The sequence below is a fragment of the Gouania willdenowi genome, chromosome 24 (genome assembly GCF_900634775.1).
Source record: "Gouania willdenowi chromosome 24, fGouWil2.1, whole genome shotgun sequence".
NCBI classification, from domain to species: domain Eukaryota; kingdom Metazoa; phylum Chordata; class Actinopteri; order Blenniiformes; family Gobiesocidae; genus Gouania; species Gouania willdenowi.
The window spans coordinates 4,099,407-4,121,591 of NC_041066.1; the positions used below are offsets into that span (position 1 = coordinate 4,099,407).

General features: G+C 38.0%; 1 protein-coding gene across 1 annotated transcript; it reads right to left on the minus strand.

Annotated features, from left to right (window-relative positions):
* Nucleotides 1–9,873: 9,873 nt before the first annotated feature.
* On the minus strand, nt 9,874–21,453 carry map1lc3c (microtubule-associated protein 1 light chain 3 gamma). The gene is made up of 4 exons (XM_028439689.1): nt 21,331–21,453; nt 14,522–14,577; nt 10,245–10,351; nt 9,874–10,177 (listed from the first exon to the last, which is right to left on the minus strand). Exons 1-4 carry the CDS (start codon nt 21,389–21,391, stop codon nt 10,003–10,005), a joined length of 399 nt encoding a protein of 132 aa, XP_028295490.1. The 5' UTR covers nt 21,392–21,453; the 3' UTR covers nt 9,874–10,002.
* Nucleotides 21,454–22,185: the final 732 nt, after the last annotated feature.

Sequence of the window (22,185 nt, forward strand, 5' to 3'; positions counted from 1 at the left end):
AAAGAATTTATTGTCTCAATGAATTGATTCAAAGCCATGTGATGAGATGATTACATAAATCTGTGATGAATTAAAAATCCCCCTCCTTTGGTGTCTTTAATTTAATTATTATTATGGACTGTAGTTGAAGGGGATGGTTCAAGTCATCAAATTCAAATCTTTCCAACATGTTAAGTCTTTAAATGAATAATAATGAATACATGAGATCAGCTCAAGAACTGTGAGGAAAACTCTTGTTAAAGCTTTATTCCTGCAGCTTCAGCCACAATTTATAGCTCAAATGTTGCTACAATCTTCTTAATTTATAACTAGTGCAGTGCCCGTAGGAAGTATGTATTGCTATAGCAAAGTGGAAGGCTAAGTAGCTTTTTCATGGATGGCCAAATGAGGTTGTGTTTGAAGTTGGGATGTTATCACTGTAGAGGTATGACTGATGACATCATCACTGTGGCGGTGGGACTGATGACATCATCACTGTGAATGTGTAAAGCATTTATAAAATAATTTATGAACGGTATCATTGCAGTCCAAACAAATCCAACATTGAACACCCTTGAATCTAGCAGCAGCCATGTTGAAACTCTTAGGTCAGTCTGATCCTGATCCGCAGAGATATTTGTGAAATACACACACACACACACACACACACACACACACACACACACACACACACACACACACACACACACACACACACACACACACACACACACACACACACACACACACACACACACACACACACACACACACACACACGTCATGTATAGAACATGTATGATTAAACTCGACAAGATTTCTCGTCGTGTTAAAAATCTGTCTCGCAAGATTTTTTTTTGTGCGCTATCCAAACTTCTAATTGTGACCTGTGGGGGGAGGAATGCGCCTTTGCTACATCTAGCATGCCAGCACCTAAAGCAGGAGAAGCAAAAGAAGAAGATGAGGAGGAGGAAATTTTAGTTCTAGTTTCAATTTGCGGAAGAAGAAGTTTATCAACAGTAAAAAGAACATGGCTGTGTAGTTGCAGCATGTTGTAAATGACATACTATGTTTACACTATTTGCACGCTGTATTGACAGAATAGATTTGGTTTGGCACATAATATTGTTTGCACTTGAAAAAAAGAAAGGATTATATTATTTTATTTTACATTTTAGTTTTAGTTTCAATTCGTGGAAGAAGTGTATTAAAAGCTCATGCTTACATCATGCATTTAAAGAGTTGTAATAAAACATTTCAAAATGCATGTGCAACTTGGTTAAATAAAAGTCTGTTGGTCCAGTCATATATTTTGTGAATGTAGTTTTCTTAAAATCTCGTCTCGTTTTTGTGAACCCAATACCAGGTCTCGTCTCGTGAGCTGAGTGTATCGTCACACCCTTAGAATCAGTGTTTGGAATAACGGCGTTTAAAATAACGGCGTTTAAAATAACGGCGTTAGGTAACGCCGTTTGTTTTTCAGTAACGGGGTAATCTAACTAAAAAATGCAAATTTATGTTAATGTTAGCTAATGCTACTGCTAAGCTAATGCAGTGTGACGTGGGCCAACACCTGCATCCTCACTTGCATTTTCTTCAGGAAATGCAAATATTCTAGTTATTATTATTTACACATGGAGTGTTACTACTACAGCCCATAATAACCCTGACATACAGCTCTTTGGATCAGCTTCTTAACATTAAACATTAAACTCTTTGACAGTCAAACAACACACAGACACACACACTGACCGTATTTATCGCTCACAGTGATGGAAAAGCCTTTAACGAAGAGCTCCTCACACTCCTCAGACTGTGAGTAAAACCTGTACAGATCATGGTCAATGGAGCTTAATCCTTCTCAATGAGTAAAACACAAAGATAAAATTTACCTCAAAGCTTTGGTTCGATGCCATCCTCCATCCCTCTGTTGTGGGGGATTTCCTAACTAATATTAAAGAAGAAAAAAAATGACAAGCCCATTTGTTAGGACACAAACCGTATGAGTCCACACTGCATGGGTCGTTTGCAACCTTCTGACTCCAGCTCTCCATGATTGACTTCAGCTCCTGCACGTGAAAAACTGCTGTACTCAGACACACTGATGGACTGCAGAGCCAAACACGAGGGTGACGTCGACCAGAGCAGACATTCTTGACATCAAACTCATCTGGAAACACAGTTTAAAGAGTAGCCCTACCTGTACTATTCATACATATATATATGTATGTAGCATGAAATGTGTTTAATATCTTACCAATAAACAAAATATGTGCACATTTATTAAAAAAAACAACCAAGAAAACACTTTAGAAAGTGTCTATTGGTACGGTTACCAAAGTAAAAGTATGTAGCGTCTTAAAGTTAGGTTTAGGATTAGGTTTAGGGTTAGGTTATAACCCAATATTGCAACAGTTTTATGGTTAGGGTTAGGTTTAGGGTAAGGTTGAGTCTTAGTCACGTGACCTAAACTGGCCAATGACTGACCTATCAAGTGACCTAAACTGGCCAAATAGGGACAATGGGTACGGATAGAATGTCCTTATATTGATACGGCAACCGTACGAATAGCCACTGCCAACATTTTAAATATGGTAGTTTTTTTTTTTTTATATATAGCTTTGATACCATAAAATTGTGTGTAAATGATGCACATCTACCCTCTGTAGATCATATTTAATGTATTTTTGTGTGTACATTTTATGTCACACTTGCTTTGGCAACACATGTTTATCATCCCAAAAAAGCTTTTTTTTTTTTATTTGAATCTGTGCAGTTATTTCAGAAGCCACACAAAATAAGACTAACCACGCATGTTGTCCCTGGACCGCCAATAAGCCTATGTCTGCTGTATTGTACCATGAACCCAGTATATTTTAATAAACTGTTATCTTATCAACTGACAGATTATTAAAATAATAATGTTTCTTCACACTGTGAAACTAAAACACTTTAATTTCATCTTTAGAATTTGAGAAAACTTTATAGTGAGACTCAATTATCTTCGGAGTGCGAGAACAATAGACTTGTCCAATCAATAAATAAAATTATCTCAGTGAGTTGAATGTCTTAAATTTTTTTTAGCTTCACAGACAAAGGTTTTTACCTTTAAAATATTTATACAATGTTCTTTATTTACAGTATTACTTTCAAAGGGTTTTACTCACCCTTCTCGCTCAGTCCGTCTCTGGTGGAAAAACTCAGAGGCTCTAAGTCAGGCATCTTGGTTAGTTCAGGTGACCTCAGACATTAAACAGAGTGTGCTGTGTTCACAGAGCTCTCAGATGAACTTTCACCACTACAGTGATGACTAATTGATGCTAAAGTGAAAGCAGATCAGTTAGAGCGACAAACAATACAGTGAAAGCACAGATCAGTTTACAAAGCCCATTACATTTTCAATCTGCGCTTTTTGTTGCTTAGCAACGACTGAGGCTTGTTCGTAAGCAGCTCGTTCAGCTCAGTGTTTATGAACTGCTGCCTGTGAACGCATAATGTGAGGGACGAAATGACATAGCTGGACAAATCAATCAATCAATCAATCAATCTTTATTTGTATAGCGCCAAATCATAACCAATGGTATCTCAAGGCACTTTACAGTAGAGCAGTCTTAAGGACGGACTCTTCATTTTATGGATACACACATATGCATATATACGTATATACACATACATATGTATCCCACACCCAACATGAATTCATCATGGCGGCAAGGAAAACCTTCTGTTAAGCAGCAGGAACCTTGTGTGGATCCCATTCCTATGATGAACAGCCATCCACGTTATGCTGTGTTGGGTGTGTGCAGAGGAAAGGGTGGAGACAGAGCCGCTGAGTCTCTGTAACTCCACACTGAGGATCCCACGGACCTGCAAGACAAAAGCCAGAAGGAGTACAGGAGCAAACACACAAGGGAGTAAGCAGACATAGAGGGAGTGTTTGAAAGAGGAATGGGACCCTCTCCGGTCCCTCTCTAACCTAAATGACCTCTCTCTTAACGCCCTCTCCAACCTCTCTCCAACCGAGCATGCCAGACCCCCCCCCCCGGCAGTCTATGCCTATTGCATCTTAATTATGAGCTATGAGCTGGTTCCTAACTAAAAGCTTTATCAAAGAGGAATGTTTTGAGCCTAACCTTAAAGGTAGAGAGGGTGTCTGCCCCCCGAACCGTGGTTGGTAGATGGTTCCAGAGAAGTGGGGCCTGATAACTGAAAGCTCTTCCTCCTATACTACTTTTAGAGATGAATGGAACAACGAGTAGTCCAGCATTTTGAGAGCGTAGTGTTCTGGGGGGATTGTATGGCACTACAAGCTCCTTGAGATAGACTGGTGCCTGTCCATTTAGGGCTTTATAAGTGAGAAGAAGAATCTTGAATTCTATTCTATATTTTATGGGAAGCCAATGCAGAGAGGCTAATACAGGAGTAATGTGATCTCTTCTCCTAGTTTTAGTCAGTACACGTGCTGCAGCATTTTGAACCAGCTGAAGTGTCTTAAGCGACTTGCTCGGGCAGCCTGCTAAAAGAGAATTACAATAATCCAGTCTAGAGGTAACAAAAGCATGGACTAGTTTTTCGGCGTCGCCCTGAGACAGGATAGATCTGATTTTAGCAATGTTACGGAGATGAAAGAAGGCAGTTCTTGAAGTTTGTTTTATGTGAGAGTTGAAGGATAAGTCCTGATCAAATAGAACCCCAAGGTTTCTAACAGTTGTGCTTTGTGCCAGAGTAATGCCATCTAGGGCAGTTAGGCTAGCATAGGTTTCTCTAAGGTGTCGCGGGCCCAGTACAATGACCTCAGTCTTGTCTGAGTTGAGAAGAAGAAAATTTTGGTCCATCCAGGCCCTAATGTCCTTTAGACAGGCCTCAAGTTTAGATAGCTGATTTGTCTCACCTGACTTCATTGATACATACAGTTGGGTATCATCAGCATAGCAGTGGAAGTTAACAGAGTATTTTCTCATAACATTACCAAGGGGGATCATATAGATACAGAAGAGGATTGGACCTAGCACAGAGCCCTGAGGAACCCCGTAGCTTACTTTAGTGTACACAGAAGACTTATTATTCACGTGTACAAACTGGTACCTATCAGATAGGTAGGACTTAAACCAGTTTAGGGCAGTCCCTGTGATTCCAAGTAATTTCTCTAATCTCTCTAGTAGAATATAGTGATCTATAGTGTCAAAAGCTGCACAAAGTACTCATGTTTACTTTAGCACAGATACTTCTTGTAAAAAACTACTCCAAAACAAGTAAAAGTATATCAAAGCTACTAAAGTATTTGCAAAAGTAATTAGATGTAAGTAATGAAAGTTTTTAAAAAAAATCCTCATCAATATTGCAAATAAGAAAACACTGATGCACGATCTGTTACATGTTTATAGTACTGTTACTGTAAAATGACTGAATAACACTGTGGTGTTTCATTAAGTACCATAACATTTAGGTTTGAGTTTAATAAAATCACATTAAACCAACAAAATTACCATTATTCACAGAATTAATATTAGCTCAACATTACACAAATAAAAGTAGGAAGTCTGAGTTAACTAATTCAGCTCAATTAATTAATACAACTGTTTTGCCAAATTTTAAGTCTAACCAACAACTGTATTATCATTTAGGCATCATGAGTTGGCTTCAGTTTCCCTGAAGAACTAATTAAATGCAATGTTCAGTGTATCTGGGCGACCGTGGCTCAGGTGGTAGAGGGTCGTCTTCTGATCGAGAGGTTGGGCAAGACACTGAACCCTAAGTTGCTCCCAGTGGTCGACTTGCGCCTTGCATGGCAGTCCTGTCCCACTGGTGTGTGAATGTGAGAGTGATTGGGTGAATGAGCTGATATGTAGAGCGCTTTGAGACTGCTTCAGTGTGGTGATAAAGCGCTATATAAAATCTAGTCCATTTACCATTTACACATCTTTTGTTTACATGCCTCTCTCTGGTCTGCTCTTGCAATGACAAGCATTAAAGCTATGGCACAACTGGGAAAACCAATGATGATCAACAGGAAAAGATTTGTGAATGAAACCTAAGCTGACATGACAGTTGAACAATCATATTGTCTTTTGCTCTCTGCATTTATCCCATTTGTAGGAGTGATGAGCCATAGCACGGTTTGGAGAGCTTTCTTAAATGCTCAGAAGTCACTTAACTTTAAACTATCTCATTTATATCGATTAATTATTAAGAATTTCAGGAGGACCCTCTTTAATCTCAGGCGACCCAGATTGGGCCACCAACCCAATGTTGAGAATCCTTAATTTTACCTTTAAAAATGTCTAAACCCAGTGAAAGTGTTTTGTGGCCTTGCACACTAAGTGCCGGTGGGGGAAGAAAAGGGTTGGGGGGTTTTGAGGTATATCATTTTCCTATGATAAAATACAAATCAAAAACCAGAGGGACGTTGGCCCTCTCGTTTCCCTTTTTTTTTTTTTTTTTACATAAGAATAAATTTGAATTCTTAAAACCATATGATAAATATCATTGGGAAATCACTTATCTGATCATTTTGGATGTGTCTCCGTTTTCCTCTCTCGTGCCCACCTGCTTTTGTGCCCTCCAGCCTCCTCGACCTCCTCCTCCTCAGCCATAAAGGTCAAAGCCAGGGTCAACTGTACGCTCCCTTTGGAAATTTGAAGATTTGTCCAGTTTCGCAGTGGGATTGGAAGTCTCTGTAGTCTCTGGAATAGATATTATGTTAGAACATCCACAATATGTCATATTGTCACGTGTCTATTTCAATCTATTTCGCCTTTGCTTCTCAGTTATAGTTATGGACAATACTTCCCTTTAATTCTCATCCTTCATCATAAGAAGCAGTGACCAGGCATGACGGCTGTAGGAGGCAGGATCGAAGTCGAAAAGGCGGTGGCATTTTCTGTTAGGAAACACTCAGAAACAGAAAGAGGGGAAAACATTAAGACTTAGATGAATCATTTAAAATTGGACTTTTCTTTTGTAGGATTTGATTTGTCTCCTTCAATTATACAGCCAGCGTCCTGTATATTGAAAAAAAACCCACAATAACAACAACAAAGATGAAGACAGACAAGCGCGCACAAGAATAGAAGTATACATATACAGCAACAAAAACATGGACACTGAACATGAGCAGTAAGGTCAAAGCAACTAATTCCAGTGAAAGTGGTATATTAAAAAAAATAAATAAAAAAAAATACGTCGTTTGGTGCTTTTAAACACCCAGAAAAATAACCTTTAAAATTGTTAAACCATTTAGAAGTCCCACAGCCAAAAATCATTATTCCATTAACAAGCAGCAGTGAAATCTGAGCACCCCACTACATAATTGGCATAAATCAGAGAGAAGATCCCATGCCTGAACCCAGGAGGAAAGGAAGGTGTAGAGTGTAGGCCTCATCTGACCCACCAGCGGCGATAGCCAGTCCACCTCCTCTCTCGTGGTCAATGAGCTCTTATTGCCTCCCATGCTTGGCAACCTTTTAGCCGTGATCAATCGCTTTTCACTGGCCAGTGCTTCGGAACACCGTTCGTATCAATAGCGAACACAAACTCGACTGTATTTAGACTAATTGTCTATTCCCGAGTCTTCGCAACGCCGTCCGGAACACACTATTCAATCAGAAAGTAAAAAACAATCTGGGAGCCTGAGGGGTTTGCTGCATCTAAACGGGACCTCCCTCTAATCCGCTTCTACCGGATTCCTACCTAATTGGAATTCGGGAGCGATTCTATACATTGACAAGGGCAGCCTCTAACAACCCTCACTCTAAGGGAACGTACAATATTAATATCGTAGACTGAAAATTTTTTTCAGAACAATATTCGGTTACCAAGCATGTATCAAATCAGGTGGACCGCTATCTCCTGGCAAGACAGTATGGCATGTTCAGTGAGTCAAGGATGGTGTCCGGGAGAGAGAAGCATTTCCCAGGAATTGTCCCGAAAGGAAAGACCCCCAAAGAGCGGTTCCCCTGTCAAGGTCCATCCTTATTTTGTTTTTGCACATTAAAACCAGGACTTCTTGTTTGAAAAGTAAATCTCTATGTCCTCATAGCAAATAATAGGACAGTTATCTCAGGAAAAAAATTGTCAAAATGTAAACTTGATTTTACTCAATTTTCCTGAAACTGAGTAAAAACAAAAGGGTAAAAGAAGAATCGTTCAGAAATAACAAAGGTATTGTAAAGGAGAAAATCGTGCAGGCTAAAAAAAAAAAAATCCAAATATAAAAATGAGTAAAAAACAAACATTTATCATGCACATGTCCCGTACAATTAAACCAGGGAAATCGTACACGCTTTCATTTTGCACCTGCAAATATACCCCTTTCTAACACTAGAGTATGTACACCTCTTTCTACATCCAACCTTCAAACACTCATTTGACCAGAATTGACAACTCTACTTAAGCCCCCACATGAATACTGGTTCAAAGTAAATAGGAAAATGAGGTTCCGCATCAAGAGGAGGGGAAGGTTTGAAGAGGGGATGGAGTGGTATAGAGAGGGGCGATGAGGTGAGGTGTGCAGGAGGGAGAGAGAAGGGGGGAGGGTGATGCAAGTTAATTATGTAGAGGTGATATTGCTTTTGTCACATTTTCCTTACAAAGCGTTTGTATAAGTTCTAAGAACAGATGTGATTTTGATGTTTTGTGAATAAGTTGTTACTCAGTACTTTTTCACTCTTACTCAAATATTTGGGATGACGACTTTTAGTTGAGTAAAATTCATTTACTTGCAACAGTGCTTTTACTCAAGTACCGTTTTTGGCTACTCTACCCACCTCTGGCCCTACAGTGAAATTTGTCTCTGTTTTCAAAGGATAGGTAAAATTAATCTTATTCAGAATTATCACTCGTTTACTTTATTTGATTTATTAGCCTAATGGCATTTTTTTAAATAATCTAACAAGTTGATTGAACACAGCAGTTATACAATGCATTAATCACCCTGATACACAACTCACTACAATTTTAATTAGAATTGTGAGGTTCACTAAAGTGTTTGAATTTCATATTTGCACTTTTGTGATTAAATTGTTTCAGTGTCAGGCTATATGAGGGGGATCTGCATGTGTAATAGCATGGAGGCTTCTGACTGTTGCTGGATTTATATTCTAGTTTCAAATGTTACACTGTTTTATCATTTTTATTCACATACCCCCTATAATAAATTGTTATGTGAGGTACCCCACTTTTGGAAATCTCTTCAATACAAACTAGGTTAATGTACTGTACATGCATAAGTTCTAAAGGGATCTACATCGCACAATTTTATTTTCTGTGTTTTAAACTTTTTAGGTCCAAAGTTTCAAATAGAACTGAATGGACAAAGGAAATGTTTGCCCCATAAGCAAGTTTTTAGTCTTTCGTTTCAGCAGGTGCCTATACTGTAATTAGTGAGGACACAACCTTTATCAAAAAAGCATGTTCATGATTCACCAGAAAGCTTTGTGGTCAAACACTGCACACAGCAAACTTTCACATGGTATTGAAAATCACAGATTACATAAAAGTTTGGGACGTATTCAGGCAAAAGCGATATGATTTTACAGCTGTAAAAGCTGCTGGTTAATGTCAATTTAAAAAACATAAGCCTACTACAAAGAACAGACATTTTTAAGAGCAGTAACATTTATGACCGATATTTAAGAGAAATGGCCCCATTTACATAGAAAAAGTTTCTTTGAGTTCAGCTCATTAAAATGATGCAAAACAAACAAACGTATTACAATTTATTCATGTATAGGTTAAGCAATAAAAAATCAAGTTCAATTCATCAATATTACAAATCAGCTTAGCAAGAAATGTCTTAAGTTGTAAAGAATAATTTTCTGCCTTTTACAGATTAATTCATCCCGTTCTGAAGGTTAGCAGTCTGAAATACAATTGAAAAACTATAAAGGACCTCAAGAGACTACATTTCCAAATGTCGAATTACATTAAATGTTAAAACAGGTTCAACCTGATCATTTATTAGATAAACTCTGTAAAATCAGATAATATTTACAGCATGCTTCATATTTACAGCACCGTGAGAGCTCAGAGTGGTTTGCTGTGCCCGAACATCTCCTGCGAGGCATAGGTGATGTAGAGGAAACCGTCGTCGTCCTGATGCTCTCTGTAAACTTGAGCCATGGTCAGAGACATGCTGGCCAACCCACTGCCATCAATCAGCAGGTAAAAAGCTTGAGTTGGCAGCAGAGACATCCGGTTCCTGACACACAGTCAAACTTTGTATTTAGCCAACATGATCTCCAGCTGGAATTGAGAACAGACATTACCTGATGATTGTGACAAACTGTGTCATGGTGAGTTCATGAGGAACCAGGAACTTTGTCTTGTCGAGGGGAGGCAGGAACTTCTCCCTGTCATAGCGTTCAATGATTACCTGACAAGAATGAAAGGAACTGTATTCAGGTTTAATAAACTGACCATCATTAATAGGACAACGTTCAGAAAATGTTCACAGAAAATTAAATCAAATTTTTCTGAAGGTTTTTAGGCCGTCGAGAGCTAAACGTGGTCATTTCACTGAGCAAAGTTTTGGTTGGAACAGTCATATTTGGCAAAAAAGACACTCAACTGCTGAATATATTAGCTGTGATCTGATTTAAGTCATGTTTTATATATACATATGAAAATAACATGTTAGGCCTAGTGTAAATGCAATGGCCCACTGGAGGCCTGTACTACGAAGCTGGATTTTCTCTTATCGAGGCAACTTTAGAACCCTGGGTATTCTGTACTACAACACTGGTTACCCATCTTCTAAATCACCACAGTAATTTTATGCTAAAGGAATTAACTACTCTGGGGTTCTCTTGGAAAATGAGAGAACTGATTACACACCTCTATATGTCCAAGTTACGGTCCAGATGTATACTGACGACACAATCATCATGTGCCCACTAAAACATCCAGTCTGGCAGGTAAGAATTTCCCGCAGGCTTTATTGAACATCTCTGAATGGCTTAAGTAATCCCACCTAACTCAGAAACCGTTTAGTAAACATTCAATGTGCTTCGCTTTGCACAACAAGCTCACACATCATGTATTTGAGTTCAGCATTAGGAATGAAATCATTGCTGACATGAATGAGTCAAGTACCTTGGCATCATCTTGGTTTAGTACATCTGCAACAAGGTCAGACCAAATCGTAATTGCTTTCATTCTATCAGAAGGAACCTGTTCCGAGCAACCAAATTGTACATGAATGCAATGACTTTCTCATCTGTCATATTGCATCACAAGCATTTCACACACTGTTATGGCAATTATTATATTCATCATCATATTGTCAAATGTGTGTTCATGTGTACAATTTGTCATGTTTTAATACACAATGACTGCATTACTCTTTGCACTTTTAAACAGCTGAGTCATGTTAGATTAACAATACAGATCGTAATGTATCCACAGTGCAACACAGTCTCTGTCTGAAGGCCAAACTCAAACTCACATGCAGATATACACGCACACACCATCAAGGACAGATACCAGTGGTGCAGACCTTCCTCATAATATACACGTCTTCATCATCCTCCAACGTTTCCACTGTTGGGAACATCTGACTCCCTCCTTTTCTTTCTCTCAGGGTGCAACTTTTTTCCCTCTCTGTATAAAAGCTTAAACTGTGAAACTGTTGGGCAGTCCTGTATACCCTGAGCCGGGGACAAGACCTTTTGGACCATCCCGCTTAGTTTCTGGCCGCCTTTCCTCCCAACAGGATGGGATACTTCTTTTGTACTCTTTTTCATTTAGTTTATAATAAATCCTTTTCTTATAAAATCATCACGCTTCAACTGGACTCCATTCAACCAGAGCAATAAATCATGTCTCCAAATGAGGTCAAACGCAAATTTGCCGTGACAACACTAAACATAAAATTGTAACATAGAAGCAGGCAATTAAAACCATGGACTGGAAACCAATGAGATTGCATCACTGCCACATTTTAAGAAAACTACCTTCTTACCTTTGACAATTTTATGATTTTTTTTTTTTTTTTTTTTTTTAAATGGCTGAACAATCATGTGTCACGACTGTTTTCTAAACTGGCCACTGGTGTCAGAATGATCACATGAGCCTCCACCAGTGGAGACTGCCTTGTCCCAAGATGCAGAACTTCATTTGGTCATTCTACCCTCTGTAAAAGGAGCAAAACCCAGTCATCTAAAATTAGATGACTAGTGGCAATACTTTTGTCAAAGAACTCAAAATGTGTAAAATCAACAGTGTTCACATTAAAGATACAGTCTGCAACTTCTATAAAAGTGACTGTCATATTTGCTGAAGCTGTCACTATATAAAAACAGCTTTACATCAAACTAGTAATTTGTGTGAAAAAACAAGCTCATTGAGTCCCCCCTGCTGCTCTTTTGGCAGATTGCCAGAATGCACCACGACTGAGCAAAAAAAAAAAACAATCAGAGCCAGGATTGTGTTTGATGGGCTGTCTGACAGCTGTTGCTCACAGACTCCGCCCCTTTCACGGGGCTGTCTTTTTTACAGTGTATGGTCTGGAGGGGTAAAACATGGAATTAGCAACTTTTCTGCTTGAAAGGTAATTAATGCTGCTTGATTTACATTATGTTTGATTGTTACACTAGAACTCTGTGGTGTGCATGTGTTGATGTGTGTGCAGCAGCCTCCGTGTAGCTGCTGTAAGTGACACTGTTGCTGAGGTGTGTGCACAGAGAGAGAAGCACTGCAGTAATATGCTTTTAACAGTGCATGTTATATTACTGTGATGTTGCTGTCTGGCTAACGTTAGCTCCTCTGAGGGAGGCAGGGCAAGAGAGCAGCGGGGAGGGGGGATCTGAGAGTCACGGACCTTTAATAGTTTTAACTGGAATCTTGCTTGCCAGTGTTGCCTCTGCTCTATAACTGATTGTATTAACTTTGGACAAAACATTAAACAAATATAATAATCAGTGCATTATTTCCACTTTATTACTCCTGTTGCTTTTAACCCTTTAGAAGCCTCCTGTGGACAGGTGTTGTAAATTAGCACATGTGCAAACACTTAAATCAATACATCTGGGCAACCTATGCAATTGTGACGTCCACATGAAAGAAATAAATCAAATATTAAAACAGCAAGACTGGTAATAAACCATTGCTGAATGAGCAGCAGGATAAGATAAGCGTCCCTGTTAGCCTGATCAGGAACAGGCACGGTAACTGCTATTGTTTGCCTTTGATGAAACAGTATCAGATAAACTCTGATCTAGGTTTGGTGAAATACACCCCAGGGCATTGTGATTAACCAGATAAACCCTGGAGGTTTTTTCCAGACTCTGAAAGTGGTCCATAATGGTTAACAGTAACTCCTGCATTAAGCCCTCTGACTACAGTGTATTCCAGCTCAGCCAGTCACTGTCACCGAATGGAAGCGTTCACAAAGCGTAAGGTACTGTAGACTCATTCCTGCCATTAAAAAACCCATCATGTTTTACTGAATAGCAGCTTTGAATTTAAACCTAAGAAAAAAGGGGAAACGCTGCTGCTGCCTTCAGAAGGAAAACCTTGAATATTGAGGTGAATATTTACTTTTAGTTTGTTTTAAAATATTTGTCCATCTCTACCAACTAATGAAGCCAAGACTTTTAAAGGACAATGACTGAACAATAGCCTGTGATAGAAAACAGGCGTATAACACGATTCTCATATTAGCATTTTAGGTTACAGATGGTTTCCATACCAAAATTGCCACTAATAATGACATAAGATGCTTCAATTAATTCATTTTAATACAAGCATATTTAGTAGAACTACAAAACTGAGATGAAGCAATGTGAAAAGGTTAAAAATCAAGCTGTGTGCTAATGCAGGATCATTCAGCATTATGACTACTCATCTATGGTCATGTTTTTTCCCCCTTTTTAAAAAAAAATAAAAATCAAGATAAAGCATCTTTTAGTGTTCAGGAACAAGGAGGAGTTGGGGCAGCTTTCAGTCAACACCCCCCACAATTTACACTATTATTTTAAATCTAAAACTCAGTCGACAGAGCCTGGCCTCCAAACATCAGCATGATGAACTATATTTATTCTGCTAAGTGCAAAAAACAATGAAACAGAGGCCACTCACTGAATGTCAAAAAACACATTTAGAAAAAACAAAACAAAACAGTTTAGTTTACCAAAATTCTAGCTAGGAGGAAATCAAAATACATTAAATGTTTTAATTTAATGTAGCCTAATGCATTCAGATCTTCATTTTATCTTTTAAAAAAGACAGAGTTAAACAACAGATTGTGCTGACAGCTGATACAGGTGTTCATGTTGACATAAAAACAGAAAACGCCAAAACCACCAAAAAAAAAAAAAAAAAAAAAAAAAATCAACTTCAGGGTTATGTGAAAATACACCAACTGTAAAACTGTACTTCATACAGACTGTAAACCTCTTACATTGTTTGATGAGAAATCTAATGTGCAGCTTAAATATAAAGTCACTTATAATACAGAAAGCATCAACCCTTAGTTCACAAATTCATTTACAGTCAGAGTAGGCAAAAACAAAGAACTCCCAAAGGTAAAATACTTAAGACTTACTGGGATTTTGTTGGGAAACTTGGATCTGATCCCAGCAACTTCCTGTTGTCTGATTGCTGGGGGACACACACAATTAATAGTCAGTACTTTCAATGCTCTACGCATGTGTGTAATAATTTACAAAAAGTACGTTATTAGACCTGCAGTGGTTCCTAACCTGGGTTCAAGCACACCCCAGAAGTTCATTGAGTTAGTCTCAGGGGTCAGACTTTAAAAATGTTGTGCACAAAACACATCTAAATTAATGTAAATTCAAATAATCAAAATCCTCAGTCAGTCACTGGAATTACAAGGCATCGGATATGGTTGAGCTCTCAAATAGGTTTTTTTTTTTTTTTTTTTTAACTCCTCCATCTATCTGAGTCGTCAGCAAAATTTTGAGGCTGTGTCCGAATAGTCCCTCCCATCTCCTTTCCTGTTCACTTTCCCTTAACCACGTGAATGACGTCCCAATGTTAAGGAAAGCTGTTAGAGTTAGGGAAAGGCCATCACATTTTGACAGTCGGACCACACTTCCACTAGGTGACGTAATCCAGCGGGGGCAAAGGTTAGCAATGTCTGCCGTGATGAAAAAACTACAAATTTCCAAAAATTGACTACTAAAATCGCATTCATAGCACTTTCACCTATTCCTTTAACTGCTGTGCTGATATAAACAAAAATATCACAAGGTTTGAATTTAAATCAAAGGAAAAGAGGCTACGAGAAAAAAATCAAACTGAAAAAACATCGCATTGAGAATGGTTGCTCACACTCCCCTTCCACTCAGAAGTCAACATGAGTCCAAAATAAGTAGGATTTTACAAAATATATAGACGAAGATATAGGCCTACACATGTACAACCACACAAAGCAATCCTAGGTGAATGAAATATGTTGAATAAAACAATGTGACTAAAAATGTCTGATACTTTTTTTGAACGACAGAGTGCTCCGCTTTATGTCAGTTATATTCTGATAATATGGTTTGCATATCATAAGATATAGGTTTTAGATTTAAAGTTGTTCAATGAGTAATATTGCATTGGTAACTTACCCTTTTTCAGTCTTTGAGTTTCCATGAACTGATAAATTAGCGCGTCTCTAAATGTTGCTGCATGGAATTGTAGGGCAGCATTATCTTGTCTCCTTTAGTAAAGGATGTCTCAGTGTTTCCTAGTTAGCCTAGGAAACACTGAGGCATCCTTTACTAAAGGAGGTTATAAAGGATGCACTCCTCACACGACTGCCATTTTAGCTCACAGCCTGCTCACTTCCCAGTTTTGATTACTGCAACTCTTTCCTTTTAGGGTCTCCCCTAGAAACCTTTCTGGATCACATGCACCCCTTGCAGCCATGTCAAGCCAAATATGTGGGTGCCATCATAATCTCACCCCATTCCATCCTCCTGCCCACACCCTCAGATCCTCTTCATCATCCTCTGCTAAACCCTTAAATGTTTGTATTTTCATAGATTATTTTTTCCAATTTCACAATGTCTGTTATTATTGATCAATCTGCTAATATTGTCAATACTATTTAAACAAGCATTTATTATTGAGATGAAGTCAGTATGTGTCATTCGGTATAATGCCCCCCTCCTTCCTCTGACGACTCTATCAATAAATAGATTTGACATTACCATCACAGATTTATGGCACTGTTGTAGTCTGACCTGCAAGTGTCGCTGGATTTAATGTATGATGTTTTCTAACTAATCCACCAGGTAAAAAAACACTTTACAATATCAAATTAACCTGAAACTTCACCCCCAAATTCTTCACAGGGATTCAAAGAGAACCAATATAACTGTACTTCGTGAGCAAACGTCTGACTATGGCAAGCCGTTTTAACATCTAATCAGTAGGACTTACATTTGTGCCACTAGAAACTGAATTTGAATAGTGGGTATTGAATTTCAAAGTATCAAAATAGAATTTACTCTTGAAACTGAATTAGTAACTTGAAATTGCATTTTTTTTTCCGGTTGAAAAAAAAAAAACTCATCTTAGTACATTCTAAAAAAAAAAAAAAAAAAAAAAAACAAATTCTTCTCAAATTCACTACACGGAGAAACTTCCGGTGCGCGAAGTTGAGCAATCAATCACTGATTCATGGAACTCCTGTTAACGTCTACAAAAACTCCTTTATGGGCCAGTGAGGGTGTGACCATCTGCTACGATATATATTATTGAACATTTTCAAAAACATAAACTGAGGATAATAAATTCAAAAGCAAAGAATGAAAAACAAAGGGATACAAAGGAGAAAAACAAAACATTGCAAAACAAAGTGCGTCAAGGGCTTCCATATGAGTTTGGTATATATATATATGAAAATAAAAATATAAATTGGAGCATAGGCACATCAAGAGGAGATCAGTATTAAATATAGCATCAAATGGTCAGTCTGTAAACAAAAACTGACAAGTCTGGTGCGATAGGACATTTTATTTCTTAGTCAGCTTTGGATAAGGAAAAGAAAGAGGCATGTACATTAACTCACTCAGTGTCATTGACGAAATTACTCGTCATTTCAAATCCAAACGCTCAGTACTATTGACGAGATAACTCGTCATTTGCGTTTCTTCACGGGGATTACTAGAAAACACTCTGGCGGCGGTCCCTCGTCAATATCTAAGCTGTGGGGAGTTGTAGTGACCAACTGTGCCCTGAAGATGGCAGCAGTACACCTTTAGATGAGAAATTAGCCACTGATGCTACCCAGCAAAGCAGGAAAGAGCAGGAACGAGGGAGATTATGGCGCTACAGAGTGATATTGTGACATATCCAGCAGCTCACAGCTCCACATACTAACACAGAACATGTGTGGACCTGAGTAGATTATTGATAATGTTGTGATCGTGAGATAAAAACAACTAACCGGGCCAAACGAGTCATCACTGCATGTCAGGAGGAGGGGGGGAGGGGGGGGTACAAAATACCCCCTGCCTGTGAGCAAAATAAGTGACACGAAGGAGGTAGCAGCGCACCTTTGGATGAGAGATCATCCCTGTTCAGCAGAGCTCAGAGGGAGAGAGGAAAGGCATTTACGGGACAGAAAATGGCGCTACGTACAGAGTTGACGTTCCCAGCAGCGCCCATTCGACCAGAGCATGTGTGGAACTCATGGATAGTGTGGCGATGGTGAGATAAAACAATAAAAAAACGGGGAGGAGGAAGTTGCGTCAGTGCAGACTGACGGGAGAGAAAGTTGGAGGAATGCCATAACACAGTAAGAAATCAATTCAACTCTGACCCACAGCAAATTAATAATTTTGCCATCAAAAGCCCAGTCTCAGTGTTTTTTATATAAGGAAACAATGTTCAGATGCTAGAGTTGTCACTAAAGCAAAAAAAAAAAAAAAAAAAAAAGCTTTAAAATCACTGACAGGGTTTTTTTTTTTTTTTTTTTTTTTTTAAAAAGGCTGTTTTCTCAGCTTTTTGCTCTGAAACTGAAGATTTGTGTAAAACTTGCTCTATTCAACAGCTATTTTCCGAAAAAAAAAAATTTTCAGAAAATAGAGGCTTCAACCTTTCAGAATCTGGTGTCAGATTTCAGATAGTCATAGTAGTAATTCAGTCAAAATGCTCAAAAACAGCTGGCACCAAGGGGGGTAGAAAATCCGAAAATGGCTGGCACTGAATGAGTTAACATATCCTCATAGGTACATACACAGGTGAACATTAACACACTTCAAATTAAAAAAAAAAAAAAAAAAAGAAAAAAAAGATTGTGTCTAAACATAACTTCAATGCAAATTTACTAGTCTGTTTTTAGAGCTATAGATGTATAATAAATATTTTTTATTATAGATATTTATGGTCACACCCCAAATGGGCCGTAAAGGAGTTTTTGTAGACGTAAACAGGAGTTCCATGAATCAGTGATTGATTGCTCAAATCTCAGACCGGAAGTGCGTCTCGTGTAGTGAAATCTGAATTTGAGAAGCCAAAATATACTGCATTTTTGGAATGTACTAAGATTAATTTTTTTCAACAGGAAAAAATGCAATGTAGAAATTCGTTCAGCAATCCTCATTAGGTTGAAAACCGAATTGAAATGACCAGGAACGTTATCAGGCTTCTGCAGAGCTTGATGGTGAGTTAATCATATAAATCAGGTGTGTTGGAAGAGGGAAACATCTAAAACATGTTGGATAGGGGCTCTTGAAGACCAGGATTGGGCACCCCTGCTCTAAATAGAAAAATAAAAATTTTCATTGCTTAATTAAAAAAAAAAAAAAAAAATCAATCAATTAAGTATAAACTTTGACTGTTTTCATTAGTTAATTTTTTATTAATTAATTATTTCAACATGCATTTTACTGTAGCTCTGACGAGATGTTAGAATGTAACATTCTAATAACATTGCTCCAACGGACTTATTTTGTAAACCAGAAGTTCCCACTGAAACGGTTGCACTTGTGGTAGCTTTCTGACTGTGAATGTGTAACTACGAGACACGGACAAAAAACTGGAATAAAAGAACTAAATTACAGCACAGACTGAGTTATTCTTAGTTACCCAGGCATAACAGTTCTAACACTGAGCAGGTGAAGAGGATTAAAGCTGATCACGTTCTCGCGGAGCGCTGCTGCACTGCACGAAACACGGACGGAGCTTTACAGGCACAGCAAAGTTAAACTGGCCCTAGAGGTTCTGGAGTTAGGAGTCATTGATAATTTGCGTTGTTTTAGATGGTGTTTGTGGTGGTTTAAGATGAGTTTATGAGCCAGGACAGGAGGAGAGAGGGCGGTGCGCCTAATAAGCGGTCCCCGGAAACATTTCCCCATAAAAACGGTGACGACGTTTCATGCCGATTTCGTGCATTTTTGCATTTAAGCGTTTTTATTGGTCGATTCCGTCCGCGATTCCGTTAAAGCGGATTTTATAGGGCCCTACATTACTGACTTAACGGCATCTACATTGTGTCCTCTGATAATGTAGTTAGCTAGTATGGACAGAAAATGCCAGGGTTGAATTTTTGTCCCAGTCTACCCCTGCTGTTAACTAATGTGGTTGTAGAACTTCAGTATAAAAGCAATAATCACTCTCGTGGTTGTGCTGAAATAACAGCACTGGTGTTGATTATCTACGGCATTTGGCCTTGTGCCTATGACCGAATCGCACCAGTGCTGATATTTCATGACAACAGCACTCCCTCTCGTGTGATATTGCTTAATTAACATTGTGACGAGTGAGAATAGATTTGCAGATAAGAAAAACTACAAATGCAATACTAGTTAAAATTACATTATGGATAAGTGGACTTGGAAATATGACTGGGCTTGAGACTGCGAGTAAATTGGTCGCATATCCGAGTAAAAATTTCATCTGGTCGCATCTGTGCGAGTGGGAGAGCGCACTGAGCTCACTGGGCATAGTGATGGAGTGCGTGTGGGGCACAGAGCGGAGAACTAACACAATTCCACATCAAAGCGGAGGACCTCATCAGAATCAGCATGAAGGGGCCTGAACTGATGGACCATGATGCCAGGCCACATGTTCAGCTGTGGTTCTCCAGGGCAGCGGTCTGCAACCTGCGGCCTAATGTGGCTCTTTGACTCATGCAATGGCTCCTTATTGCTTTGAAAAAACTATTGAAATAAAGTTTTTTTTTTTTTTTACAGAAGCTATTAATGACAAATAAAATCAAGATATAACAATTTGTTAACCTAAAATAAATCACGTTGTGCAATAACTTGGTCACATTCCTACTTCACCTCCTGCAACATCTACAGACCATCAACTTTCCTGCACCTGTGGTTAACCTTAAGTTTTAAATCCCTGGTAAGATAACTAAAACAAAAACACTATTCTGGAAGAAAAAAGAGATTTTAATTGTGTGGGAACAGATTCATTTAACCGTCAATGTGCCGGTTAAATATGCATGCTTTATGTGTGGCAAGAAATGAGCAATTAGCATGTGTTGATCATGAGTTATCAAATTCAAGTTACTTTTTGTAGCCTTCCAAATAAACAAAACATTTTTCATATGGCATTGTGTTCATGTAAACTGAGATGCATAAGAATTTGAAGATGCAAGATACTGTTTTGTTTCTTCTTATTTTAAACTTTCTATTTACATGATCAATAAAAAAAATCAAGTCAAATTAAATCAAATATTAATCTATATCATTTTAACTGTCTATAATTTAATACACTATTGTCTTAATTGAGAAGGTATTTTTTGGCTCCAGGAGGATGGTTCCTTTGAGAGTAAAGTTTGCAGACCCCTGACCAGGGAAAGAGGGTTAGGAGATCCCACTATAAGAGCTGGACCCTCTGAATTTAATTCCATGGGGTGAAGCAATGCAGATACTAAATTGGTTATGCTACTGTCAACTTAATTCAAGTACAGTCAGTAAAGTCAACTACTCAGCATGCAAGGCTTAAAATTTTTTTTTTAAAAAAGGGTGCGACCAAATTCTTTCCTGGTACAACAACTGAGAAAGTTAGTCTCACCAGTGCCACCACAGGAAAAGTTGGTGTATGACATGTCAAATTGAATTATCTGTAATTAAATTTGAATGGAAGTCAATGGGACATTTTGACTAGTTGTAATGACGTTTTAAATGACAGTTTCCACTAGTTAAAACTGAGTTGTTGACATCTACAATTAAAAGTGTAACTAATGAGAATAGAATAGTAGCTATTAAGTAGAATTGCTAGTCAAATTTACATTATGGAACTACAACATGTCAAAATTGAATTATAAATATTTATAATTGCAAGTATTGCTACTTATTAAATGTTAAAACGGCTTGCTATACATACCCTGGTCATTCAATGTAACAGTGACGAATTTCAACGCAACATCAGCCTTACCGAAGCTTTTCCGCTGTTTAAAGGCTTTGCTGTGAAGCTGAACTTTATCCAACGGAGGCATATTCACCCAGTCTGCAGCGAGCACAGCCTCACGACCACAAACACCAGAGCACACTGAGCGGCATATCGCGCACGGGTGTAGACAATCAGCTATTTAGCACATCTATCCAATCAGAGGCCATCAGTTTACTACGGTGGCCCTGAAGCGCAAACCACATAAACAAATCACAAAACACAACTATAACTTTTAAAAAACACTACAAAAAAACAAAAAACACAACTACAAATTGAAAAAACACAACCACAATTTAAAAAAACACTGCAACAAAACACAACTACAAATTAAAAAACACAACCACAAATTAAAAAAAACACTTCAACAAAACACAACTACAAATTGAAAAACACAACCACAAATTAAAAAACACAACCACAAAACACAACTACAAATTAAAAAACACAACCACAAAACACAACTACAAATTGAAAAACACAACCACAATTTAAAAAACACTGCAACAAAACACAACTACAAATTAAAAAACACAACCACAAATTAAAAAAAAAAAAAACACTACAACAAAACACAACTACAAATTGAAAAACACAGCCACAAATTAAAAACACAACTAGAAATTGAAAAACACAACCACAAGTTAAAAAAACACGACCACAAAACACAACTCCAAATTGAAAAACACAACCACAAAATACAACTACAAATTGAAATACACAACCACCTTATCTTAAACCAAAGTAACATAACGTGAAGCTGTTATTACTATACCTTAAAAAAAAGTGTAACCATAGCTTAAACAAAAGTGCTGCTTTGCATTTTTGTTGCATTTCTGTAAC

Bases quoted from the DNA above. Each gene is read 5' to 3' on its own strand.
- map1lc3c (XM_028439689.1), bottom strand. From the start codon at position 21,391: ATGCCTCCGTTGGATAAAGTTCAGCTTCACAGCAAAGCCTTTAAACAG. The intron at 10,352-14,521 runs GTAAGTCTTAAG...CATTCTTGTCAG, and splicing joins AGTTTCCCAACAAAATCCCA to GTAATCATTGAACGCTATGA. The intron at 10,178-10,244 runs GTAATGTCTGTT...ACTGTGTGTCAG, and splicing joins CAGTTTGTCACAATCATCAG to GAACCGGATGTCTCTGCTGC.